The sequence below is a fragment of the Penicillium paradoxum genome (genome assembly GCF_028828445.1).
Source record: "Penicillium paradoxum strain IBT 22861 chromosome Unknown utg000002l_segment0_segment0, whole genome shotgun sequence".
NCBI classification, from domain to species: Eukaryota; Fungi; Ascomycota; class Eurotiomycetes; order Eurotiales; family Aspergillaceae; genus Penicillium; species Penicillium paradoxum.
In genome coordinates this window covers 1,050,361-1,076,270 of record NW_026643180.1, presented here as the reverse complement: position 1 = coordinate 1,076,270, position 25,910 = coordinate 1,050,361, and the positions used below count along the sequence as shown (strand labels likewise).

The following is a 25,910-nucleotide window of genomic DNA, read 5'->3' as shown; positions in this document are numbered from 1 at the left end:
GGCAATCAATTCGCGCACCGGCGACAGCCACCCAGCCCCGGATCCTGCCCGGCGCCGTGGGCGGATTGCCCTAAAGGCCGGCCCCGCCCCGGCGCCGGTTCTCCGGAAGCAAAAGACCGAAGTATACGACTCCCTCATTGGCTTATCATCTATTCGAGCATAACAGATACAAATATTGTGCAGAACTGTCGGGTTCTAGGCATGGTGACTCAATGGATTATCAAGATTTTCGTTATGGCCCGCCGGTTTTCAATGGCAACGGCGAAGTCCTCGTATGCCTTATATAGTGCTCCGGGTCCTCTATCAAAGTTTCTGTGAACCAAAAGAAAAGCCTTCATTGCAGTCTTCTTCATTTCGGCATTGAGCTTTCCCCACTTATTTGATGCTCCAACATGGCGATAGAACCGAAACCATCTCTAAAGGCTCAAGTAACAGCCATTCTTTTTTCAGGTGCGCCAACCCCAACCATGACATAGTGATTCCGGAGCTTCCCTAACATGTACTAGGCAAGGATGAGACCACCGAGAAGAGATCAGTTAGCTCAATACATTCTGATTCCCTATCAACTCAAAAGACAGATGGGGATTACCGAATAGTTGAATTCTCCCCGGATGAACTACTTGTCGAATTCCCAGAAGACTCCCCAAAAAGCCCACCAAATTGGTCCTTTGTATGCAAACTGTGATATTCTTTTTACAAGCAAAGAGAACCTATCCAGGCTAACCGAATAAATAGAACAAAAAGTTCTATAATGCCGTTGTAGCGCTATTTATTGTGCTTAATAGCGGCATCGCAGCTGGACTCCCAAGCAACGCAGTCCCCACTATCATGCAGGACTTCCAACAGTCCGGAGATCAGCAAAAGGTCCTACCAACTGCCGTTTTCCTTATTGGGTATGTGGTTGGGCCTCTACCTTTCAGTCCCCTGAGTGAAACTATCGGACGGAAACCCGTTCTTCTATTCTCATTTACAGTGTTCGTCCTCACTACTTTAGCTTGTGCCCTGGCGCCCAATTGGTCTTCTCTCCTCGTGTTTCGGGCAATCGGCGGTGTTGTGGCAGCTGCTCCTCAGACCGTCGTTGGCGGTATCTATGCAGACCTATTCTCTGATCTGCGAACTCGTGGTCGAGCCATGGCAATGTATATGTCGGTATGTCGTAATCTATTGCGTAGCCAGATCGATCATATGGGATAACACTAACTTCATTCGCAGGCTTGCAGCTTCGGTCCTGTCTTAGGTCCTATTATCTCTGGATGCTCGGTCAAATATGGCTGGCGATGGACTTTCAGGATTCACCTCATCATGACTGGTGTTACCTGGTTGGCTCTGTTGTTTATGTCTGGTATGAGTGTTACTAGGCCCTACCTACTGCATCATCAACTGATATCCGCTTCAAAACAGAAACTTTTACTCCTGTACTCTTGAAGAGACAAGCCGCCAAGTTTAGAAAGGAGACGGGGTCCAATCGCTACTTCTCGCGCCAAGAGCTAAACCTGGACTCGAAATTCACTGTCATGCAAATTATCACTCGCCCTATCACCATGCTCCTCTTCGAGCCAATCATCTCTTCAACTGCAGTCTATATCTCCTTTGTGTATAGTCTCATATTCTTCTATTTCCAGGCCTATCCCATCATCTTCGGAGGTAAGCTGATGACCCTTCCAATAATCATTGTTTCTATACTAACGACGCACTGATAGGTGTTTACGGTTTCACGATTGACAAAGTTTCCCTCACTCTCATCCCGAGTACGTCCGTTCTCTTTCCCTATACTGTACACCTGAACACAGCTAACCCTCCATAGTTGGCATCGGCGCCGTGTCCTCCGGCCTCGTCACACTCTACTTCGACGTAATCTATGAAAGAGCGAAAAAGCTTGGCAAAGAATGGACCGCCAGCCCAGAATGGCACCGACTTCCTCTATCCTTCATCGCAGGGCCCTGTCTAACAATAAGCATGTTCTGGCTCGGCTGGACAGCACAGCCAAGCATCCATTGGATCGTACCCGTGCTATCCGGTCTTCTCTTCGGATTCGGCTTCCAGATCATCTTCATCTCGCTTCTTACCTACGTGACCGACGCATACAAGATCTACTCTGCTAGCGCAATGGCAGCTTCTGTCATCATACGCAGCATCGTTGGAGCCCTTTTCCCGCTCGCTGCTGATCCGCTCTATAAGGCTCTGGGTGTTTCTTGGGCTACTTCTCTCCTTGGGTTTATCAGTCTGGCTTGCATTCCTATTCCTTTTATTTTGTTGCGCTGGGGTCCTTGGATTCGAGAGAGAAGTCCATTCTGTCAAAGGCTGATTTTGGAGGAGAAGCTTAGGGCTAGTGGGTCGAATACACCAGAGCATGTGTAGGAGGGAAAGGGGCATCTTTGCATTGGTTTTTGGAGCTTTTTGATTTCCGGGGTCATTGACACAAAATGGTTAGGATAGAATTAACGACTCGATACTTAATTGATAATGAATTTCACGTCTGTTTTTCCCACAGAAAATTGGTTCTATAGGAATTGGTTCTCTAGGTTGTATGTTGTCGGTCTACACACATAACTCCCGAGGCTATCAGCGTGAGTAGTCACACCTCTCCTTTCTGAAAATACGAGCAAAGCCAGGGTTCAATTAGCCCACTGCAAAGCCACACCAATCAGAACATAAGGACTTGATTACCTTGATGCCAAATAGGCAGCCAACTGGGGCCAACTCCCATTGAGAACTAGAGCCCATCCCGGGGCGCGCTAAAATGAAACATCACCAACCACAGCAGTGGGCTCATGCGGCTTTCAACTGTCAGCTGCGTCCAAGAAGAACCCTTTAAAATTACAATGGCAGTTCTCCTTTACTATTATTTCTTCATCTCGCGCAATGTACTCGCATCTCGAGGCTGACGGCAATGTGCTCACTAAAGCCCACTGCAAGGCACAGAGTCTGCCCGTCGGTTCGCAATCCTCAATCCCACAGGCCAGAATCAAGAGTGAATACTAATCAGATCAGTCGATCGTCTTCTTGAGCCTCTAGCCGCCGTAAAATTCGTTGAATTTGCTCTTGGCGGGCCCCTCCCCAATGGCAATGAACCCAATGTTGAACGCATGACTGGGGATGAACTCCCCTATATTCAGGAATACCAAGACTTCCCCGGGAGCCCCGATGGCGGGCCCATCATTGCCCGCGTCATGACATGCATTGGCTCTGACGAAGACTTCACCCGCCTCTGCATGGTCGGGAGGAATATCCAATCCCTGAAGAGCCGTTTATGGAATGGCATCATTCCCCTAAGCGAGCAATCATGGCAGGAGAAAGGACTCGATGAGCCCAAAAATTTCGACCTCGCCTGTCAACATCTATCTGCCGTCATTGCCGTTTTCCAATACTTGAATAAACGAATCGTCCGGTCAAATCTTCGCCAGACCTTCAATCGCATCTATGATATTTGGGCGATGTTAGACGTCGTTCTCAATGAGCGCAGAGCGCAGAATGATCAAGCGCGCATTAGCGTCGCAGGCCTCTGGACTATGTATATGAAAGCGCATTTCGAGGTGATGACTGAGCGCGCACACAGATGGGTTATCGTGCATGTCAATGGACTGCGTGCCCCATTGATGCAGAAACTGGCGGAGCATCGGCCACTAGGGGGAGGAGCGGCAGGCAGCCCGCCCGATGAGTTACAGTGGAAGATCACCGATGCGCTGCAAGTGCTGCTCGAAATTGCTTCTGATGCTGATTATACCATCATGATACCCATGAATGATTACAAGGGGTATACGCTTCCGCAACGAAGTGATTCGACCGCACTACGCGCCGCGGATATTGGTTCCCGCGCCAAAGCTTACCATGAACGTTTGCGAGTTCTCACTCGAGTCGAGATAGTCCGTAGTGCCACTTCGGATCCTAGTATTCGTTCATCTGGAGAGTCGTATTGCCAAACGGCTCGGTGCCAGAACGAGGCCCAGAATCAAACGAGGAGAGAGATGCGTGGTGCGCCGATTGAGCCTATTCCGCGCGAGCCTTGGATTGCTGAGTGTGCGTCGAATATGAAATCCGCAGCGGATGCAGAGACGGAGCAAAATTTTGGAATGTGTGTGTATCGGTTGACCTATGGACAAACGGAGTCCGAATGGGCTGCCTTTGTTCAAAAGGTAGAAGCCCATGTCTCAGACTGGGGCAAGGGCCAAACGGGAAGCAGTACTATCAAGACACAACTGAAGCTTCATTGGCTGGATGGGCAGGAGCTGGGTATTCCAGAGGGAAATATCGAAGCAGCTAAAGCGTGGGTGTACTCTTCCCCCATCTTCCAAGGAGTCGACGCTAACAACCAGAGTTAGACACTTCAAACCGTCGATAAGAGAGAGTGGATCCTGGTCAAAGCTACAAACCATGTCTTTCCTTGTCGTTGACTCCGCCTCTTTTGCCTCATATACCACTAACGCCTACGGCCCCGCGACATCCGAACTGAGCCCCGGCGACTTCGCCGGCTTCCTCCTTGCCGTCGACCCCGACTATGACGAGGAAGAAGGCATTGAGCGGCCCGACGAGTCCCCAGGTTTCAGCGGACAAATGCGTATCCTTGGAAGTCTAGTCTGGGGCGATCTCTATTCCCGACTAACATCCCAATCCGCATACATCGAAGACCTTTGGCCATTGGCAATCGAACACCCGAACTTAGTATACGTCGGCCCAACAATCCCACTGCAGCGGATCGCCTGGAAAGTACATAGCGGAATGCGCTGGGCCCTGCTTCGCGCTGTAGTGGATCACATCAAGCTAAAGCGGGGACTGCCAGTAACAACACCACCGCCCCAACCTTGGCCTACAGCAACGACTCCTCCTGCGGCTTCAACCGCAGGTATTCCATCAGCCTCGCTACCTTTGAGACAGCCCAATACATCCAGAACCATTCCAAACCCTTCCCCTATCGATCCCTCATTCCCTCCATCTGGAGAACAGGCTCCGCTCGACGCTTCCCTTCGCACATACATGCTCAGCGAGTTCCAACGCTACTTGCGTACACGAGGCGAAACGGTTCCTGCCGCCATGGCCGAGGAATTGCTCCACATTCAACCAAACGAGCGGCCTGACCCAGCGCGGATCCAGCAGTGGGTGGCTGCCGAAGAGGAGCGGCGGGATCAGCGCAGGCGAGATGGACAGGGTGACGAGGCTTCGGGGGAATATCAGCCGCAATGTCCGTTCCAGTGATTATAACTGGTATATGAGTTGAGGCATGCGTAATAATGATCGGGTCTATGTAGTTTCTTTCTTGTGAATATGTTCAGTAATCAGATTAGTATATCATTTTCCTAGGTGCAAATCTAATGATAGTTTTGCCAGCAACAGGCAGACTAAATATAACCAGCAATCGCCCGGCTTTACAGGTCCCTAAGACAATGACTTTCAAATCGCCATTCGAGGCAGAACAATGCCAAGCAAAGCTCTGGAGCGTATTCGAGAGGCGCGTATTCATGCAAGTGCGTATTCCCCGTATCCGCAGCGTCTGAGCGCACTCAACATCTACTTCTTGATCTAACAGAGGCCATAGCATTCAGCTAAGATATTCTCAAATGTGAGGCTAAATACGCCCAGGCATTCTATCACACTGCCTCACTGTGAAATCGCACCCTAATAACAGGCCATCAATGCTACTTAAACAACCCCAGTCTACGCCATAGTTAGACCATTCATCGTACATTTCCACTACAAAATCTTTGATATAGCCTCTAAAATAGAACTACTATGGTGTTAAGGCAAGTGGGCCTGACACCACTTACAAGACTAGGAAGTAATGGTAAGGTAGAGCATTTACCAAAAGAGCCACTATGACGACCAACTGGTCGTCATGTCAGGTTACCAACCCAAATACCCGATATGTGCTACAAGATATGCGCACCGTATTCGTACTCCGCACGTTAGGTTGTAACATTAATAGTATAATCTACTAATATACCTTTCCTTCCGCTTAGGTGGATATTAAGGAGTAGTCCTTCGGTTTCCACTGTATAGCTAATTCGCCTAGTAATTATTACTTTAAGGAATTTACTAAGTGTGTTAAGGAGGGTAATTAGACAGTAGGATTTGGTAACTTAATAGTTACGCTTACCTCCTTTACGTCGTACCATTATGATTGACTCCTAGAAGTGCGAGGGGTTCGTGCTTAGCCGTACGTAGGCGTTATAGAGCTACTATATAGTCTCGAGGACTACTAAGATTTTAATGAGCTTATGCCATAGTGAGTTTGGTAATCCATCCTCCCCTAGAGCTTTGCTGCCGGGTGCTGCCTTGATTGCTTACTGGATTTCTTGCCGAGTGATTTCCGGGAACTGGATTGGTTCCGGGTAATCACTACTGATATCAGATAAATCAGCTGGTGGGGGTTTTGGGAAGAAAGCTCGTTGGAAAGCTGCTGCTTTCTCTTCGACTGTCTCTGCGAGGTTTTCTGAACCTGGAACTCTGATCGACGGGGTAATACCACGATCGTACGCGCCCTGCGCTACGCGGGGGGGGAAGGTCAAGACTGGTGTGCAGCTCGGTAGTATGACTCAGGCTTTACGAACACTCGTTGGGTGGAAGGAATGAGGAGGTTTGTTCTAGGTGGATGTCTCTGTGGTCAGGCTCTCTCTAGGGGCTAGTTCAGTGGTAAAGAATCTATAGAATTAATCCGTTTTGTGTTTATTTTGCGTGGAATGAAATGCACAATACGGTGACTGGTAGTCCACATTTTGCCATTACCCGGGATTGAATATAGGGCAGGATTAGTCTGCTTCTTTTCTTTGGTGGACTGATCATAATCGCCATCTCTGGTACTCCCTCGCAGTTTGAACGTGAGTCGTGCGTAGGAGTGAAGATATCTGTAGGGTTGATTTTGTTTGTGAGCAGCACTTCGGTATTGACAGTATCACCTCACCGGGCTGGATTTGTGCTGATAGCCAGGTTCTACTATATTGTTCCATACCGCGCCTTTGCACTCAAAGCCCTGTGTTTACAAATCTCCATATATCCTGGCCGTTGGTGATCGTTTAGAGAGGAGATTATGTCCGTTTGCATTCATCCATAGATAGATCAATCGCACAATTTAGGACATAACAACAATTGTAGCATTAACAAATTGCAAGGAAATGAGAGAATCACTGTCAACACTTGTATGTTCCCCGGAGAACATGCTGAATCCTTTGCCTAGAGCTAGAGGCCACCTGGGAAGCAAGATTAAACTGGACGGAACTCCTTCTTCAAAGTCAGCTTGGGAAGACGCTCAGTCGGATCCGCAACCCGATGCCAACCGACCTGACACTGCTTCCCGGTCAAGTCACTTCCACAGCACGCATAGGTAAAGTTCTCGGGAAAGGCCTGGCGGAACTCGTCATTGTCGAAACTGGCCTCAGCCTCGGTCTCAACATAGAGGAACTCGTGGTTGATCATATCGGGAACTATCAACATCTTAGTGATATAGTCTGACGAATTGACATCCAATACCTACAAACATGGTACTTGCAGCTGGTCCTCGAGTTTCGGGTGACGTCAAAAGGCTCCCGGCAGTAGATACAGATGTCCTGGCTGACTGGCGCTCTGGTATTGGCCAGAGACCTCCATTCGCAGGTTTCGTCCGAGAGGGGCACGACAGGGATGGGGGTATCGTACGTGCTCGGGATTTCTGGCTCGGGTTGAACATCCTTCTCCTCAGGAAACAACCACTTCGATGCGATTTCGCGACCCTCCGGGCTCTGGTCGATGATGTCTTTCAGGATGGCCTGCAACTCTTGGAGAGGCTGGTGATCGACTGCTTTCAACAGACCCAAAGTATTCTGCTCCTTCTCATAAACCGAAGACATGACGATGGTTCGGTCGCCGAATAACTCAAGGTGATGATTTGAGGATTCAAGGTGATAAGATATGAAGAGGTAATGATGCGAGTGTCAACGAAGTGCAAGATAAAGACAAAGGAAAACAACAAGATGCTGGTGGCAAGGACTCCCAAACAAGACGCGTCACCTCTCCCAGTTAATGCGACAAAAAGTGAAGGAGCTATGGAGGGCGCCTCACATTTCACCCGAACCAGGCAATCACCACAGACTCAAACATGACACTGCTAACTATGAGGGCGGTGTTGTGAAGAGCAGGGAGTTGAGGATGGGATAGACTCATAGACCCCTGGCCTCTTTCAATCAAACACTTATCAATCAAACACTTCGAGTATAGATCAGTCTTCGGTCTCACCAATGCGAACCCATTTAGCCAAAGGGCATCCCCGATAGATTCCCAGAGATATGTACCTCACAGATTCACTGCGCTTCATCTTGCAATTGTACAAGCATTGGCATCGTAAGACTGGCAAACAGAGGTCCTCGGATGTATGGAAATTCAAATGGACAGCACGGCATTCCCCCTCAAGTTCTGAACCGGTGTGATAGCCACATAAATTTCATGAATCCAGTTGTATGCCTAGGTCCCATTGAGCAGAACCTGTCGATATTTAGTGCACGCCAAGTAGTAGCTCATCATTATGCATCTTCGGCTCTTTTTCACGCCTGGAACGTCAACATCAGCGCCTCTTAGGCAAGGCTGTGGTTGCGCAAATATGGCCGCCACTCTCTGTATCTGGAAAGGTTTCTGCAGAATAAATATCTCAATCTTCTAGAGCGGACTTCCGAAGAACAACCCAAATCGCCAGTTCAGCTAGCAAATCGCTGCAGAGAAGTAAGGGTCAGAGCGTTCACAAACTCAGAGTGACGCAAAGAAGCCATCATTTTTACCTGATAGAGCGACGAACACCCCCGTATAGGCAATACTGCAGTGGCAAAAAACCAGATGGTAAAGAGCGAAACACTTATATCAGCATGCACGCTCTCCTGATTGACCGTTGGAAAATCTGCGATTAGGAGAATGCAAATTAACTTTTCCAATACATGACGGAGGGTTCTGAGTGGAATTTCCTTCGTCGGTGGCTTAGGTGTCGGGGAGCCGCCTAGGGCTCAGCGGGAACAAAGAGCGGAATCGGCAGGTATGGACTGCTTCTATAAGCTGATCTCGTCGCTCTACGTTGTACGGGACACTGATACATAGTTAGTTGGTGCAGATCTGAGGAAGCTAGTGTATAGTGAAAGGCCTATATACAGATTGACGACCCAAATGGCGAGCTTTCGGGGAAGAGTCATATGTTTAACGATCTATACCCCGGCTCCAGACTGGGATGCCTAACCCGGACTTTTGCAGATGTTTCCCTGCCCTGACAACTCAGCTTCCTAAGTGACTAGACACATACATGTATCAAATCAAAACTATAAAGGTTCCAAAGCTGTGAGAAAACCAATGTTATTCTTCTTTTGTTCACATTCTGTTTCCCATCAGGCGTCAATCCCACGCACATTAACGAACCGAATCAAGTAACCGTGCCTATAAATCTTGATCCGCTAAACCCACACAAAGACAAATGAACGCAAAAGAAAACGCTAATAAGGTGACCGCTGATCCATTTTCAAGATTATTACAATCGCTCAAGCCCGCCTGAGCCAAACACCAAAAACCAAGTATTCAAATTACGAGATAAGAAGATCGCGAACACTCATGCCCCTTCTCCTTGGCATCTCATCAGGCGCATGTGAAGTCCCCGCCGAGGATGTTGCGAACGCAGTACCCCCAGAAAAGTTCTCACAGATTGAATCCGCAGTCCCTCTCCGATCCTGAGTTAACATGAGCAACGCAGTTGAAGCCTCATGATCAACACCTTGAAGCTCATGCATCTTCTCGGTAGAGGCCCATGTTGGGGCCAGTGCGGGACTAGGGAGGATGGAAGTAAAATCTGGCAGGGTCTGCGCTGAGGGGACTTGAGTGCGCGGGGAGAAAGACGGGGAGGTATCTGGAAATTGCGCTGGTTGGGCATACAACTCCGGTGATACAGAAGGGGAACAGGAGTAAGTGGAAGGTGGATCTCGCGTGAGCTCAACGCCCGTTTCTGCGATGAACTGAGGGGATGTTGGTGAAGGCGGAGCAGCCGGGGTATGGCTTGATCCTGAAGTCTTCATGTCGTGGATACATTTTTCTAGGTAATTGACATAGTCAATGCTCGCCTATACAGGATTGTCAATCCCTGGATTAAGCCTTCGAAAGCGATGTGCGGCTCATACCTGAAGAATGGCTAGCTTGTGCATTTCCTGCCCCGTGCATGCAGGAATCATATCCTTCAACGTCCCGAACTCCTCGTTCATCTTGGATCGCCGTCGACGCTCAATTAGGCTGTGTGCGGTCTTGCGGGCAATCTTGCGTCCTGCAACACTAGTGGCACTGGGCTGTTTTCTCTTCGTGGATGTGGGATTGGGAGTGACCTCTTCCGGGCTCTGGGGTGAGCTTTTGCCATGATCCTTTGAGCGGTGAGATTTCGAAGTAGATGACTTGGGCTTCATCTGGATGATCTTGCGAGTCCGAGTTGGAGGTGGAGGCAAATCCAAGTCCTCGAGGGAACGTTTGATAGATGTACCCGACCGTGCTGCGTGACTCGTACGGCGACCCGCGGAGCCTGGAGAGGTCGGCGATGCCGGAATATAGGACGGATCTGACCGGGAGGAGCTCCGACTGATAGTCTCGGGGCTCAATGCAGCGGGAGGTAAAGTAAAAGCATCTACACCGTCGGATCGATCTTTGATGATCAACTCGCCTGACATGGCGGGGGTTGGAAGTCGTGACATGGTGAAAAGGGCGGGGGAAAATCGGTGTAATGGTCTATGTCGAGTAGCACGGCAAGGGGTCCAGACTAAATAACCGCGAACGGTCTGATGTATACAGATGAGTGTCGCGTGCTTGGGGCCCACGAGTCGCAATAGACGACGCTGATTGGTTGAATCAAGACTCGTGCCTCAGGGAACAACGGGCATTTGCTGGACTAGCGGTGGAGCCCGGCGAGCTTATTGGGAAGTATTAGATACTTGTACTTCGGTGCGACAAGTGGTTGCCTGTGAAGTATCCAGTACAAATTACATCACTCGGAGTCCAGTTTCCCCGATCCCAGACGATCATCTCGAGAAGGTAGCCCAGCACGTGCATCAACTGCAGGACAGTCTTCCCACGACCAACACGAGAACTACACGGAACCTGAGAGATGCATGTGCTCATTGCGATTGCGACTCTACGGACATCCTTCCTATTGGCCATCGCTGGAGAGAGTGATCTTCCAGATGTCATTCATACTCGACGCATTATATGTTGATTATCAGTCTCGCCTGGTTCACTTGGCTTGGCATGAGAGCAGTCATAATTGCCCCGGTATACTTTCCTATCAAGCAAATCATACACCCATAAGCACCTAGCACGTGGCTACTCTAATGCTGGCCCTCGTGGACACTATATTTCGTCGTTGGAACTGCAGCCAATTCGTGCGAGGAATCTAAATCCAATCCCCTCTACCTCTACCAGTGGGTCACCCATCTGATGAGATCTAAAAAAGAGAACTTGGCAACCAAAGATGGGTTGGAGCAGGAGACGATCGCTACACGAGCGGTTGGCACTGAACTACAAAAATGAACTACATTCCGAGACATACTTGGTCGTAATTGTATTTGCATAACTACCTACATAGACAGAGACCGAAATAACACGAGTTCAACTTTTAACAACCCAAAATCCTTCATTCATATCACATGTGTCATAACCCTCAAATTCGTTTCCATCACTTTGTTTCCCGCGTCCAAGCCTAGAAATCCTGAGGACGGCACTTCTCAGTGCATTGCAAGTAGGTGGACCAGCTAAAACAATGTTAGTTCCAAGGGCATGCAGAGAAGATAAAAGATGTCAAACTCACCAGAACTTATCATCGTCCGGCACAGCAAGCGAGCAAGCATGAGACTGCAAAGAGCACAACTCGTGGCAGTGGTTGACATTGATATGGTTGATACCGTGGGTGCTGCCCTTAGCTGATCCCGTTGACAGAGGCGCTTGGCCACGTGTGCTTGTGGTCGTAGCACTGTAGGTTCCAGTAGCATTGGTAGGAACACGGACGGCGATGCGGGCACCGTGGTATGCGCCAGAGAGATGGGGCATTGCCGCGACGGTGCTGGTCAAGGCAGCGAGGCAGACGGTGAGGGTTGTGAGCTGCATGATGGAATATCTGCAGATGTGTATGGAGAAGTATAAGAATCGAGAAAGGTGGATTTAGGGAAAGAGTTGATCGGATGTTGGGGTTCAAGTTGAGGTGTTTGATATGAGGCCTTACCCTGGGCCTGCCTGTCTTATATAGACATCGATTGACGGTTTCGATAGTCCGGGAGGCTGGCTATCAGTCCTGGAGTTCCTGGATAAAGCCTCCTGGATTGTACAGAGTTGCATATCAGCGAGTTTGATAGGACCATTGTAGTAGGTGCTATAGTCGATCTCTGATTTACGACATTCCACATTCCTGTGGCGAGGTATTGGAAACACCCGCCTCCCTTCATGATGCCACCCGGAGAATTTTGACCAATAGATTTCAGTTGGTCTAACCCCTGGCCATTGAGCTCTTGTGGATTGGCTAGGTGGTTGATTAGATCATATTAAGTGCATACTGCATTGGGGTGCATTTTCCACGCCTTGCTCAGGCGGGAGCGTTTATATCAATATCTCGCGTCGTTAATACATTCCAACGGATGACGATCTGCGAACACCAACTTTTTATATTGGAAGGGAGGGGGAGTAATGAAGCTTAGCATCGCGCTTACCTTCGTGCGGCGTTGGGGTGGATAGTGCTTAGCTTAAGATGACAGGATTATGGACCAACGTGCAGATGGCATGTCAGAGAGCTCATTTAGCGCATTGCTAGCTCATTCTACTGAAGCTCCTCCGTATTGGTAACAGATTCATATCTTTGGGTGATTCTCGCACCCAAATGTAGATCAATCCTAGCAAAAGATATTCAATATTTATCGAAGGTATTTTCAGAATCCAAAAGGCGGAGCATGTTTTCTAGACTCTATAGAAATCAAAAGCTAAATGCGTCTATACTTACTATATTCCCTCCTTACCATTTCTCCAATATAACTTACTTGAAGAGCCTCTGGATGATAACGTCGCCGAAGTTGTCCTCTGCGGGAGACCCATCCATGCGCCAGATGCGATTTCCAGCACGGTCACTCAGCCAGAGACCATGATCACTGGAGCTTTCCTCTTCGCCTTGGATGCGGTGGCGGTTCCGACGGTCAACAACACACATACCACGAGTCCACTGGCCCAATGTGTCGATGCGGATATCCTCAGGCGAGTTGGCAGCGTAAACCCATTTCGGGTCTTCGGATGTAAGGACGTACCAGACGCAAACAGGATCGTGCAAACTCAGCATGGCTTCGTCGCCAACATGGCCTGGGTGTAGACGTTCCAACGTCCTGAATGTATGTCCCATGAAGGCATCCACCCACTCGGCGAGCGGAGAACCGCCAGCCAGAAGGGGTGTGATGGCTTCCCGGAACTGGCCGCGTGAAATGTTATGGCGAAGTGTAATGTCCAGCGGGAAAAGACGTAGAGTGAGTTGCCGGCTGAGATTCTTTGGGTACGGTGGGAGTCGGTCGCTCTTGGTTGGTGGGATTGTAGTGTGTGGGTTGGGAGATGTGAGTGCGAAAATACGTGCGGCTGCCACTGCGTCCGCGTAGGCATTGAATTCACCCATGGGTGTCACCTGTAAACAAATCAGCACATTTAGGTTCAAGGTTTATCAGATAGGCAAAAGAGTTTGGCTCACATTTCCTGGCTGGTTGATAGCACCACCCATGACAACCACTTCTTTCACGCGGAGGAATGTCTCGGGGTCTTCTGCTGCAGCCAAGGCCAAATTAGTGAGGGGTCCCACTGCAACTAGAGTCACTGAGTCCGGTTCATTATCGCGGAGCGCACGGAGAATCTCCTTATGCGCTGGGAGCTTAGATGGGATAAAAGCGTGGTCGTCAGGGCCTGAGCACTCCGTAGACTGAATGTCCTTGGCACCTTCAGTTTTGGCGAAGAGATGATCCCATGGGGTACAGGCAGTCAGATGTGGGTGCTATTCATGGAAAATTTCAGTCCAGGTTCTTCTTGACCATAGAGGGGTAATGTAGGTGGAGCTCTACATACCGTTGAATGGATGCCACCAAGTCCATCCGTTCCATCTGTGGTTTGTGTCAGGAAACGATCTCCAGAGTGCGACAGATCAACACATACGGAAGTAGTCAGCCAGCATCTTCTGGTCTTCGAGGGGGTCCTCCGCGCCGACAGCCAATATAGGGCGGAAAGCTCGCAGGCTGCCGAAGCCTTCGGGGCGGCCGTTCTCGCGGCGCCACTGGATCTCCCGCTCGAGGATGTGGAACATCGACACAGCATTGCGGAGACAGCTATGTTTCAGGTCAGCCGAGTTGAACTTCCAACGAGAGCGACATGACTCTTACTTTTCCACCTCGATGTTACCGAATGTCAATGAGATGAGCAGAACCTCTACCTCCTCCGGGGTGGCGGACAGAGCTAACAAAAGGGCGAGGACATCGTCAATGCCCTACGTAATCGTCAGTACTAAAACAATGGCATTAGAAGAAAGTCACCTACCGGGTCGGTGTCGATAATGATCTTTTTCCCCATGATGAATGTTGTTATGCTTCAGACCTTCGAAAGATGGCAGAAGTGGGAGCTTATCAATGTTATCGGCTGCGGGGTTGGGCTTTATAACGACTAGGCAACCCTTGGCCGCAGGCAATTATATCAGGCACTCCACAGTGATCGAGTAAACAACATATCCTCCGGTTCGAGGCGAAATGCGGCATAGCTCCAGGTTTAACAAGATCTACTACATCAATCAAAAAGACTGTTAATTGGCGGTATCTAGTTCCACATCAACGGTCAATCCTTCCCAACCATCTTATCCCCGTCAGAACATGCCGCAGTCCAGATAATATTACGATATAGCATCAACATCCCTGTAATCAACAGGGCAACTCGTCCAGCGTTACGTCTGAAATCCCGGTCACCGACGGCCCCCCGGAGGGCGCCGAGGAACCCAACCAACCCCGTTATCAAGCCGAGCCTCAATATGCCCCACCAGATGCTTCCATGCGTGGGGTTCTCAATCCAGTTGCAACCGGAACATGCAGTTTGAGCCACTCATCCATTACCAATGTCGCAGGATAATTCAGATCGCCAAAACGTAGGGAGGATTCGCACATGGCCTTCGACCCCTTCACCCTCGAAGACATGCAGAGCGACATCGTTATTTGCAGCTTCCAGCGCCGCGGCCAATTCAACCGCCTGGCGAATGTCACCTTCTCTAAGAACATGAAGGAGCAAAAGGGCACCGGCATTTGGCGCTCGAGCATGATAAGTAGGTGACATAGCCCACAGTCGCTCAGGACCCGTGCCGAGCCCTTTGACTGCATTCTCCGCTATCGACCCCAGACTATCGGAGAGCTCCGACAGTGCATTGTGTTGCGACACCCATGGGGTGCCTAGTTAGTTAGGCTTCCCTCTCCTTCTTCACAGTTAGCTCAGATAGCTGAATATTATCCATCTTCACCTCTCTGATCACATTGTAATTCGAGCCGTCCAGAGCGATGACGGCCCGCACAGTGTGGATACTAATTCCTGCTTTTTCCAGGTATCGCTGATCAGTCCCTAGAAGCGGGATAACGTCTGCACTGGAACTGTGTCCCATCAGAACAATCCGCTCGGCATCAAAATGAAGCCTGGCTGCATGTTTGACTAGGTATCCCAAAGAGTCCGCCACCTCCTGTACTTGCTCTTCCGCTGTCAAAACCGGGATGAGCGTTTAATTAACAGTAGCAAAGGCGTAGCCCTGGCTGACTAAATGATTGAGTTTGGCCGATCCGATGAAGTCCAAATTTGTTCCAACACGCCAACTGCCACCGTGAATGAAGAGTGCAAGCGGGGCCTTGGGTGATTTTGGCTTTCAAAAGCGCAGATGCTGAGCGTCTCTATCTCTGTATGTCATCTCCGTGTCCTCGGTTGGTTGGTCGGCGTGCATCGCTAGAAGCAGCGCATTTTGCTCTTTCCATGGTGAGGTTGTCTGTCGTTCTTTGGAAGATCCTCAGCCCAGTGATCTCTTTCCCTCTAGTCGCGATAACGATGGGAGTCAGGTCAGAACCGTTTGATAGCTGTTGACACTCCTGGCCGATGAGCCGGTAATGACCCCCGTGTCTTCGTCCATGATTGCGGCCAGGATTGACTCTCTCCCCGACGTTCTGTGATGATTCAAAGAGAAGTTGGTGTGATATGAGTGTAGGTACTGCGAGGAGATCTGTTGGGCACAACCGGTATTAGACTTATACAAGAGCCTTATGCGGGAGATGCAGTGGATATTGAAAGATCAGCCAATCTATGCTGATATGCATCCAGAGGGGAAGGGTCTATACTTATGGACTCGGTGTTGGGGTCTTTGGTCATCGTAGAAGTACATGGAAGATAAAGTAATTGCATGCGTAGCATAGCTGCCTGTTCGTCTTACTACAGCAGATTCCTCAATGACGCGATTTGGGGACATTCTTTTTACTGTCAGTAGCCTACAGTTCGTCTTTCAGTGAACTATATCTAAGCACAGATGTTGACAAGAAATCAAGCTAAAACAGAAGAAGCTTGTAAATTACAAAGGTGTATATCGGCTATTCTGCATCAAGCCTCGGCATAGTCTGGAAGGAAAGGCCTACCTAGGTACTCCGTACGGAGTAGGGGGGTAGGAGTTAGGGAAAAGAGGTGCTGTAAGAAGGTACAGAGGGCTGGGCGGCCCTAGCCCCTGATATCCTGGCGATATCGGGGCGCGCCCGTGCGCCCCCGGACCCGAGCCCGGGCGCCTACTGATGTACCGACGATGTATGTACAACGTACCTGTTCGATGGAAGTGGTTCTGAGGCAGGAGCCAAAATGATGAAATGATAAGTGGAAACAATGGATATTCGGGATCAACTGAGCATCTCTCCAACCTCTCAACCCAACAAAGGAGGATACATGTACATCATAGAACTAAGTTCCGCAATGGCACTCCTCCAAGAAAGAAGCCAGGCAATAGATATCTACCTTATTAGACGCTTCTATGAGTATCCATGGGTACTATTTAGTTTATTTCTGGCCATCCAAATCAGCCTTGATGGATTCTTGCCTGTATGTAAGTGACTAGTAGCTAAGGAGAAGAAAGCTGTGTCGCATTTGTATCGTCATCGATATCACCACAGCCGACAACAAGAGGAATATAATAGTACAGAAGATAGCTGAAAGACAGGAAAGATAAAGTCACTACATGTAAATTGAGACTAACAGTACGGAGTACACGTATGTCACACCTAAGATGGCGGCTCAGTTGCGCATCCGGTGGACCAATCTTAGTCCTTTCTTCAAACAGCCGCTGCATACTGCAGGTCCTAGACTGGCCGAGACTCGATATACTTCAGATACGCATCGAATGCAGAACACCAATTGCAATCTGGTCGTTTTAGCGGATGATTTCTTTCTGCCTCGTGGCCGGCGTGAGGGTGTCTGCAAGGGGTAAGAAGAGAGAGATCCTTGCCGGATCGGCAATCTCGAAGCTCCCCGGTCTCCGGGAAAATTGACTAGTCGAATGTGAACCAGATCATATGTGCTCAGGAGGTCCTTTACGACCAAGACGCGCTAGTAAGATATAAATCCGTTGAGAACGCAGAAAGCGGAGAGCAGAGAGACAGGCGGAGACGTGGCCTGTTCACACTCCTCAATTTGGAGTCAATGTATTTCCTATGGAGTACGGAGTATTGTTCACTTCCACGATGGTGTCCAAGCACCCCAAGTACGGAATACAACACACGTATAGTATGAGGGGCTGCGAGCCCATATTTGAATCTCCATACCGTAAGACAGTTCGTCCTACATCTACATGTACCCAGGTACCTCCCTTAGGATGTAGGTAAAGTGTAGCGTAAATGATCGAGGGATCTGGAAATGGCAGGACGCTTTCAGAATCGACAAATAATACTCAGGGAAGTGACTATGGCTAAGTCCAGACTCCAGAAGCTGTTTGTACAGAACACATTTCACTTGGAAGCCAAGGGCTTGGACCTTGATCAATACGGTCATTACCGTTACAATACCGGTGGATCTGCCACGGTTGCCCTTTCCTCTACTCTTCGCCTTTCCTCCTTTCTCAACTTCGATTTTCTTCTTCTCTTGTTTATTCCAACTCCATTGATTTGCGCCAGTGCGCTCTCGCTTTCTGTTGCCCCTATCTGCGACGAGATCCCGCGCATATCGTCCAAGCGCCCTACGGGCCATTGACGTCTTTGAATCTCGTCTCGGCCTTCCCTCCGGAGACAGCTTCGGTCACACCAAACCACAGCTCCCGTATTGGATTTGCTCAAGGCGCAATCGACCTTGGATCGCATAGTCTCGATCGATCCCTCTACTCCAAATTGATTGGGATTTGCCACTTGAACTTCGTGGCATTCAACTCAAAGCTATCGTAGCTGAGAGCAGTGGTCAGGTTTTGGTGCGCGTGCACAATTGTACCACCCCGTCATCCGGCGACTTTGATCCAACGTCGCCCTCTAACCCACTCTCATCCTTTGCTTAATTGACCTCAACCAGACAGTAAGCTCTAGGCTCGCCATGATTTTGACGTTGATGGTACTGACTAATGAGTGCACAGCTCCATGACCATGAACCCCTACATTAGCTGGGCTATCCTGCTCGTTGTGGCAGGTGGCCTTGGCTGGTACTACACCAATGGCAACGCCGCGACCCCCAAGGCCAACGTGATCCGAGCTGCTGTGGAGAAAGCTGAACCCGTGGTGGCACCCAAGAAATCAAAGCGCAAGTCTAAGCCTGCTCCCGAGCCGGCCGCTGCCAAGAAGTCCGAGGTGAAGACCGTTGTCTCGCCCCCCACTACTGAAGATGAGAAGCCAGATGAGGAAATCGACCGCAAGGAGATGGCTCGCCGTATGGCTGGCCTCAAGACCAACGCTCCTACCCAGGCCGCCCCAACCAAGAGCCAGAAGAAGAACAAGAAGAAGGCTGCCCAGCTCTCTGCCAGCGATACCCGTGCCTCCTCGACCACTGGCGCTGAGGCTGACGATGATTTGTCCCCTGTCGCCTCTCCCTCGGTGAACGCCACTGTTCCCTCCGCTGGATACGTTTCTGACATGCTGGAGGCTCCCGCCCCAGCTGCATCTGTGCTTCGCGTCACTGGCAATGTTGAGAACCAGCCCAAGAAGCAGAAGGTTCAGGCTTTCAAGGAAGTTGAGACCAAGAAGCAGCGCCAGCAGCGTCTCAAGAATGAGGCTCGCAAGCAACAGGTTCAGGAGGCCGAGGTTGAGCGCAAGAAGCTGCTTGAGAAGCAGCTGCACACCGCCCGTGAGGCTGAGCGTCGCGAGGCTGCTCGGTCCACCGCTCCCGCTGCCAACGCCTGGCAGACCAAGGAGGCCCCTGCTGCGAAGACTACCGTGGTCAATGGTGGATCCCGTTCCGCTGCTACCCCTGCCACCGCCCCTACGGACCTCCTGGATACCTTCGAGTCTGCTGCCCCTGCTCCTACTAAGTGGGCCCAAAACCTTCCCTCAGAGGAGGAGCAGATGCGCCTCCTGGGAGCTGCCAATGGTGATGATGAATGGACCACTGTCTCCAAGAAGCAGCCCAAGAAGAAGGGTGGCAAGGCTGACGAGAGTGTCAGCGAGACCAGTGCTTCCGACAACCAGTCCGCTGTGGCTCCCGTTCCAGTTGAGCCACGCGTGACAGTGACCCCTACCTACCTTCCCGACATCCTGCGGTCGCGCGAGAAGGGTCACCCATTGGACTCTGACTGGGCTGCTTAAGCTCTTACCTCCAACATCAAGACTCTCTATTCTCTCTTCCTCTTGAAATGTATTTATTACCCAATGTTTGATTATTTCTTTTTTTTTGCGTTCCGGGGGTGTCACATCATTCAAGCAGTCTCTCTCTCCCCTTAGCCACGATGGGGCCCGGGAGGTTACGACAGCGCATTAGGAGCGAAATTGGCAGATTCCCCTTGCTAATGAGCATGGAGGGAGAACTGCACTGCGGAAACAACAAAAGCAGAATTGCGGGTCTGGATCTGACGCTTTGTTTATGTACGTTTCTTTTTTTTTTGAGAACTAGCTGGCAAGATCTGTATTGCAATGAAACCATAAACGCCTATGCTTTCTGAAGCAATAAAGCAAATAAAAGAATGTCGACAGGTCAATAGCGCACATCACTGCAAATAATGTGCAGAGTGGAGTGTCGTCACTAAGCCCAATCGGGTTTAGCGGTGAGTTCCGGTCATCGTGGCCTGAAGCAGGACGCTTTGTATACAACTCCTTGGTATTTACTCCTTTGGTCGTCCTTGGACTCTTCTTTCCTCGACCTATAAACTCATCTCTCACTTCTTCTCTTCTTCAATCTCTATTTTTTTTTCGTTCAAATACTTCCGCCATGGCCCAAATCCGTGGCACTGCGGGCTATAACCTCGGCCACCAAAACCCGTTTGGCGGGCCCGGTAGCGCAAATGCCACCAACGACCCAAGTCCACTGGATGCTATCCGCGAGCAGACAAGCAAGATTGAGGACTGGCTAGATACCTTGGCTGATCCAGTGAAGCCGTATGTTTACAATCTCACTACCTATGTTTTGAAGTATCTCCTGCATGTTGTGATTAGCGTCGCGAGAGAGCTCAAAACAAGGGATTCGAGGCATGCACTAACACGCTGTTCTACTCTGCAGGTACCTTCCCGCCGTCGGCCGATTCTTGATTGTAGTGACCTTCATCGAAGACTCATTGCGAATCCTTACACAATGGTCCGACCAGCTCCTCTACCTCCATGATTTCCGGAAGAGTAAGATACCCTGTGCTCTTGGACCCTGATCCGCGCGGACTGGGGCCGAGGGTCCCACACCACTTCTATATCGTGATCTAACGCGCTTCCCTTTTGCCTTTAGTTCCATGGGGCCTCACGCACCTGTTCCTGATTATCAACGTCATTGCCATGTCTGTTTGTTCGACTTTGGTTATCACCCGCAAACGCACCGAGTTCGCCGTCGCCGGATTGTTAGGCGTCGTCATCACACAGGGTCTTGGATACGGTCTTATTTTCGACTTGAACTTCTTTCTCCGCAACTTGAGTGTAGTCGGCGGCCTGCTTATGGTGCTGTCCGACTCGTGGGTGCGCAAGAAGTTCGTCCCGGCCGGTCTGCCCCAGCTTGATGAGAAGGATCGCAAGATGTACGTCCAGTTCGCTGGCCGTGTGCTGTTGATCTTCCTCTTCATTGGATTCGTTTTCTCCGGCGAATGGACCTTCTGGCGCATTTTGGTCAGCTTGTTCGGTTTCGTCGCTTGTGTCATGGTCATTGTTGGCTTCAAGGCTAAGTGGAGCGCCATCATTCTTGTGGTCCTGCTGAGTCTGTTCAACGTGTTTGTGAACAACTTCTGGACGGTATGTCTACTAAGGAACTCCTTGCACTTATGTTTACTGACAGTTATATCTAGCTCCATGCCCACCACCCTCAAAAGGACTTCGCCAAGTACGACTTCTTCCAGATCTTATCCATTGTGTATGTTCTCTCTTTCCGGCTCTTATCCGCTTATCCTCAATACTAATTACATTTATAGTGGTGGTCTGGTCCTCCTGGTGAACATGGGTCCCGGCCAATTGAGCATGGACGAGAAGAAGAAGGTTTACTAGAGCAAAAGGAGATCAAACCCCGATTTACTTTTTCTCTATATATCTCCCGGCACTTGCATCGATCTAGAAAACACAACGAAGAGGGAAAGAAATGAAAAAAAAGGGCTGCACTGACTAGTGCTCCGCGGGCTCCGAGCATCTAAACACGGGGCTCCCTTTGACCCTCGGCTAGTTTATGGAGGCTATGCATAGCCGGGATGGGCGTTGTTTGCATTTGGAATATTCTCTTTTCTCTTTTGAAACGTCGAGAAGATCAAATGATCTACTCCGTCTCCTGCGTTTGCGTTTGCGTTCCCTATTTTTTTGTACCTGTTCCATCCCGGATCTTTTTTTTTCGTTCTGATCTCCAAGATCAAACAAAAAGACTCCCATTGCATACGATGTTTCTAACATGCATCTTGATTGGCATTTACGAAGACAAGCTGAAATCGAAAAAATTTAACGCTGAATCCCTCGGGTATCGGCGCGAACCTTTTACTTCGAACTTATTATTGTTCTATCTCACATTTTAGATATTGTGAAACATCGAAATTCCACCCCGGATCTTACCTGTCTTAGATCATGGGTGTAAAGCTTGTTTTGGTAGATCACGTCTCTCTTTTGTATTACTAAGACTGTCTAGATCTCTGTAGCCCTCTGGCGAAGCATGGTCTGCTCTAGACCGATCTAGAGGCACCCCTGTTCTTATCATTCGAGTGATATTGGGTTTGCATATAGTACATGGGCTCTGGGATGGACACAATCGTAGGTTTCGCTATATATAATCACGATCCGAACATAACAGTGCCTGGAAACAACCGGGATGGAAACATATAACGTTGAACTATAGATTCTAGCTAAGACGACAAGACCCTAATCTATGGATATATATCGCACCACAACAAGAGAGAGAAAAACATCGATTGTTCGAACGCTATGTACTGAGGAACCCAAGTAAGCAGAGGGCGTGATTATGGTACAAGGGATAATATCTAGAAGGAAAGTAAAGAGTGAGTAGTCTGGAGGTGGGCCACAGAAATGTCCCAGAAAAACAAAAACAAAGAGAGACAAGGAAAAAAAGGAGTGAATGGTGGGTGGGGGAGTACTGTCATTGGAGAACTCGACCGTCCTTTGTTGCGCAAAAACGCAACGGGAGAAGTTTTGGGAGACGAGGGCAATTCGCGCTGTGTACTGGGCCGGCCAGGTAACATGTCTATTGTGGGATCTGAGGTTCCCGACAGCGAGGGGGTTGGTTTGAGTGATCGAGTATTACTCAAGATAGAGTTCGAGGACGAGGAAAAAAGAATAACAAAAACGCAAATGTTCGCTGGTCTTGATGCTTCAAACGCCGTGTAGACTAAACCTGGGGAAGCGGGATGGAATGGGGGAGTGATTGTCGGGGATGAGGGTTTTAGGGTGAGTGTTCAAAAGGGGGTTAGATGTCCATGCTCCAACGCCATGGGCGGATGGGCTGCAGTTGACCCAGACCAATCTCATCGCGGTTATCGTCGTTGATCTCTAGATGGAGTAGGTGGATGTCCTTATTGTCGCGGTGCATTGTGGAGAGAGTCTTCGAGATATTTGCGCGGTAGAACTTGCCACTATCATTGGTCGCTTTGGATTGCGGCCGAGAGGTAGGAGTATCAGGGCACTTCCAGGAAAGACTTGGGGAGTCGGAGTTGGTGGTGGAGAACATAGAGTCAGAGCGGGAGTGCGATGCTGGGTCGAGACCCTCGGCGTCGACACGGAGACGAGTCAGAGATGGCCGGCGCGCGCGATGGTTCTGAGTGGTTTCATCGGAAGCGCCATCACCAGTCTCACTGATGATCTTTTCGGGCTCGATTTCTCTGGTCATGTTCTTCGTGTTCCGGGATCGGTACTGGTTACCAAGTCCATAGAGACCATCCCGAGCTGGGGAGCTGACAGTCGGTGAAGCGACAGTCGGGGAAGTCACGTCTGCTTTCCCAGCCATCACACGGGCACTGGGTGGCGGCTGAAGCATCCATCTGGTGGCGGCACGAGTGGTTGGTCCGCTGACAATGGGCGGGTGGAGATCGTTGACAGGAGGCACGCGAGGGGTATAGTACTTGGAGGTTTCATTTGGGTCTGCACGACCACGTCCAGAGAATCCAATTGACGATCCACGCACTTCCTGTTGACCCCAAAGAGGCTCATCCTCGCGCTGGTACCGCATTTCCTTCCACTTTTCGCCAATGGGATGCATTAGGCCGGCACTCTTGTCCTTCTTTAGTTGAGAGCTCTGGTCGGTTTTCCAACTGTCTGTCCGTTGCGCATTGCGATGACCACCTCGACGGGGTGGAGGGCCAGGGCCCAGAGCGATTTCCTCTCGCCATCCTACATTGGTGCTGAAAGGGGTTGGTTGAGGGAACGGACGAGGTTGGTCGGTGATGATTTCTGTATCACATCGCTCCTTCTCCTTCTTCCGTTGGACTCTGACAGCATCCTTCTTACGCTTCCGACGATCGGTATTTTCCGCGCAGGGGGTGCAAGAGGCATAGTAGAAGACAGCGGACTGGGCGCCCCGAAAGAGCCACATGGCCGCGGGGGGGGAAGCAGAGTGGGGGGTGTTTCGGGTTTGCTTATTGAACTGCTTTTGGGCTAGATGTAGACAATTCACGACAAAGTGTCAGCCCGGGAGAACTGGTAGAATTGACCCGGTATTCGCTCGTTGTTGTGTAGTGATACTATCGGACACATGAAGGGCTGAGCGGATAGGGGGAGAAATAGCGCAAAGGGTGCTTGAGTAGAAATTGAAGATCGCCCAGCGATCTCTAGGTGAAGCGAGAGTAAGAAAGAGTGAGAGTGAGAGGGTATAAGGGGAAATGGCGTGGTGAGGAAGAGAAGTAATTAGGAGGTTTGAGGGGGCGGGCGTCGGGACTTTTTGCCTGAATGTTTCGTCTTTTTCGTCCCAAACGAACTAAATTTCATGTACAACTCATTGCTGTGCGTTGCGCTGACCGACTACTTTTCGTTTCTACAAATGATCTTGCAATATGTCCTCCGAATACCCTGTACACCTCCCATTGCCCACCAGGACTGCCCGTACGGCCTCCTAACTTAATGCGCCAAGGCCCGACAGGGGCATGCAATCGCCAACGAAGGTACCTGGGCGCATCGACAAAGACTATTTGAGGTTCGAGGTGGGTATGTCATGAACATGCCTAGTCCACTTCTCATTTCTACGTTGAGTTCCATTCGGAGTACACCGTACACTCCGTCCTCCGTCCTCCGTACGCTGGACTACAACCGTTGTACTCGCCCTCAGGCCTCCGTCTTGGCATTTTCCCGCGTGGAGTCACAGACGGGACGTGGCTGCAAACGGTCCTTTTAATAAGAATGTAAGCGGTATGGAGTAGGAATTGGTAGAGATTGGTAGTGAGATGCCCCTAGACTGAATCTGATCATGATGTCAGGTCACATTCCTTCGTGAGGACGTAGGGGCCAGCCTCCCAATGGAGACCTTGGAGATAGAATTCAACCCCTTCTGTTGCAAACCCACACTGTCTCTGCCCCCATCGTCTGTGCTCTGTGCCCCGCAGACTCTTTCGAGAATGTGAAGGCAAGAATGCCGACCATATGCCAGATCTCCCATCCCAGATAGAATCTCGCGTGTAGCCATTGCATAAGAGACGATAGAGCGAGCAAATCATCGACATCTCATAGAAGATCGCCGTAGTTCGCGACCCACAGATATCACCAAACCACGACGGGTCGTCATCCAGCACCCACCCAACGTATCGGTGCATAGGGCCAGAGGCCAAACCCGCAATGCCGGATTCAATGGCCAAGGCCCTTGCAACACAGCAAATACCATGATTCATCGTCTTGCTAGATCATTATTATGCCGCATGCAAATGGTTTCCCCCCCAAACGCCCGAAAAATGATAGTTGAAAATAGTCCTTCATGCAAGGCCCGCTTATGCATTCTTCGTGTCCCGGATTACTTCGCCCTTCACTTTGGTCCAGTCGATTTCGGCGTCCATCTTCGGGTCTAGTTCACCGCACATCACCACATTATCGCCGCGAATCAGGTACAGCCCGTGCTCAATTTCGGTTGAGGGCTCATCATCATCTGGGGTGCGGATGATGCGCTCGACGGTATTCGCAAGCACGAGGTTGGTCATTTGATCGGTTGACAGGAGATCGCCGACAAGACTCCGGCCGTCAACTGTGATGATCAGGACCTTTTCTATTCGTTCGGTGGTTAGCACTCGATCTCTACCCAAGGTTGCCAGATACATGTAAGCGTATCAGCGAACTGTAGAACTCACTATTGATGTATTCGTGGAGAGACATGAT

General features: G+C 50.0%; 12 protein-coding genes across 12 annotated transcripts; 6 read left to right on the top strand and 6 right to left on the bottom strand.

Moving 5' to 3' along the window:
- Positions 1–392: 392 nt before the first annotated feature.
- Positions 393–2,358, top strand: N7457_000403 (putative MFS multidrug transporter; the record flags this gene model as incomplete). Its single annotated transcript, XM_057171471.1, has 7 exons — positions 393–450; positions 507–670; positions 736–1,149; positions 1,213–1,342; positions 1,402–1,644; positions 1,701–1,748; positions 1,805–2,358. The coding sequence occupies 7 exons, from the start codon at positions 393–395 to the stop codon at positions 2,356–2,358; spliced, it is 1,611 nt and encodes a 536-aa protein (XP_057035374.1).
- Positions 2,359–2,862: 504 nt separating this feature from the next.
- N7457_000402 (uncharacterized protein) lies at positions 2,863–5,190 on the top strand (the record flags this gene model as incomplete). The annotated part of the gene is made up of 3 exons (XM_057171470.1): positions 2,863–2,935; positions 2,992–4,264; positions 4,320–5,190. The coding sequence occupies 3 exons, from the start codon at positions 2,863–2,865 to the stop codon at positions 5,188–5,190; spliced, it is 2,217 nt and encodes a 738-aa protein (XP_057035373.1).
- A 2,001-nt stretch (positions 5,191–7,191) lies between these two features.
- On the bottom strand, positions 7,192–7,814 carry N7457_000401 (uncharacterized protein; the record flags this gene model as incomplete). The annotated part of the gene is made up of 2 exons (XM_057171469.1): positions 7,192–7,412; positions 7,463–7,814. 2 exons carry the CDS (start codon positions 7,812–7,814, stop codon positions 7,192–7,194), a joined length of 573 nt encoding a protein of 190 aa, XP_057035372.1.
- A 1,704-nt stretch (positions 7,815–9,518) lies between these two features.
- N7457_000400 (uncharacterized protein) lies at positions 9,519–10,664 on the bottom strand (the record flags this gene model as incomplete). The annotated part of the gene is made up of 2 exons (XM_057171468.1): positions 9,519–10,049; positions 10,107–10,664. 2 exons carry the CDS (start codon positions 10,662–10,664, stop codon positions 9,519–9,521), a joined length of 1,089 nt encoding a protein of 362 aa, XP_057035371.1.
- A 1,001-nt stretch (positions 10,665–11,665) lies between these two features.
- Positions 11,666–12,069, bottom strand: N7457_000399 (uncharacterized protein; the record flags this gene model as incomplete). Its single annotated transcript, XM_057171467.1, has 2 exons — positions 11,666–11,717; positions 11,774–12,069. The coding sequence occupies 2 exons, from the start codon at positions 12,067–12,069 to the stop codon at positions 11,666–11,668; spliced, it is 348 nt and encodes a 115-aa protein (XP_057035370.1).
- A 916-nt stretch (positions 12,070–12,985) lies between these two features.
- On the bottom strand, positions 12,986–14,544 carry N7457_000398 (putative nucleoside hydrolase; the record flags this gene model as incomplete). Its single annotated transcript, XM_057171466.1, has 6 exons — positions 12,986–13,615; positions 13,679–13,975; positions 14,047–14,081; positions 14,134–14,303; positions 14,358–14,461; positions 14,512–14,544. 6 exons carry the CDS (start codon positions 14,542–14,544, stop codon positions 12,986–12,988), a joined length of 1,269 nt encoding a protein of 422 aa, XP_057035369.1.
- Positions 14,545–15,123: 579 nt separating this feature from the next.
- Positions 15,124–15,412, top strand: N7457_000397 (uncharacterized protein; the record flags this gene model as incomplete). The annotated part of the gene is made up of 2 exons (XM_057171465.1): positions 15,124–15,280; positions 15,309–15,412. The coding sequence occupies 2 exons, from the start codon at positions 15,124–15,126 to the stop codon at positions 15,410–15,412; spliced, it is 261 nt and encodes an 86-aa protein (XP_057035368.1).
- Positions 15,413–17,928: 2,516 nt separating this feature from the next.
- On the top strand, positions 17,929–18,213 carry N7457_000396 (uncharacterized protein; the record flags this gene model as incomplete). The annotated part of the gene is made up of 1 exon (XM_057171464.1): positions 17,929–18,213. One exon carries the CDS (start codon positions 17,929–17,931, stop codon positions 18,211–18,213), a length of 285 nt encoding a protein of 94 aa, XP_057035367.1.
- A 380-nt stretch (positions 18,214–18,593) lies between these two features.
- Positions 18,594–19,745, top strand: N7457_000395 (uncharacterized protein; the record flags this gene model as incomplete). Its single annotated transcript, XM_057171463.1, has 1 exon — positions 18,594–19,745. One exon carries the CDS (start codon positions 18,594–18,596, stop codon positions 19,743–19,745), a length of 1,152 nt encoding a protein of 383 aa, XP_057035366.1.
- A 619-nt stretch (positions 19,746–20,364) lies between these two features.
- Positions 20,365–21,611, top strand: N7457_000394 (protein ERV29; the record flags this gene model as incomplete). Its single annotated transcript, XM_057171462.1, has 5 exons — positions 20,365–20,531; positions 20,653–20,765; positions 20,869–21,362; positions 21,416–21,480; positions 21,539–21,611. 5 exons carry the CDS (start codon positions 20,365–20,367, stop codon positions 21,609–21,611), a joined length of 912 nt encoding a protein of 303 aa, XP_057035365.1.
- A 1,414-nt stretch (positions 21,612–23,025) lies between these two features.
- N7457_000393 (uncharacterized protein) lies at positions 23,026–24,147 on the bottom strand (the record flags this gene model as incomplete). Its single annotated transcript, XM_057171461.1, has 1 exon — positions 23,026–24,147. One exon carries the CDS (start codon positions 24,145–24,147, stop codon positions 23,026–23,028), a length of 1,122 nt encoding a protein of 373 aa, XP_057035364.1.
- A 1,381-nt stretch (positions 24,148–25,528) lies between these two features.
- N7457_000392 (U6 snRNA-associated Sm-like protein LSm8) lies at positions 25,529–25,907 on the bottom strand (the record flags this gene model as incomplete). Its single annotated transcript, XM_057171460.1, has 2 exons — positions 25,529–25,800; positions 25,883–25,907. 2 exons carry the CDS (start codon positions 25,905–25,907, stop codon positions 25,529–25,531), a joined length of 297 nt encoding a protein of 98 aa, XP_057035363.1.
- Positions 25,908–25,910: the final 3 nt, after the last annotated feature.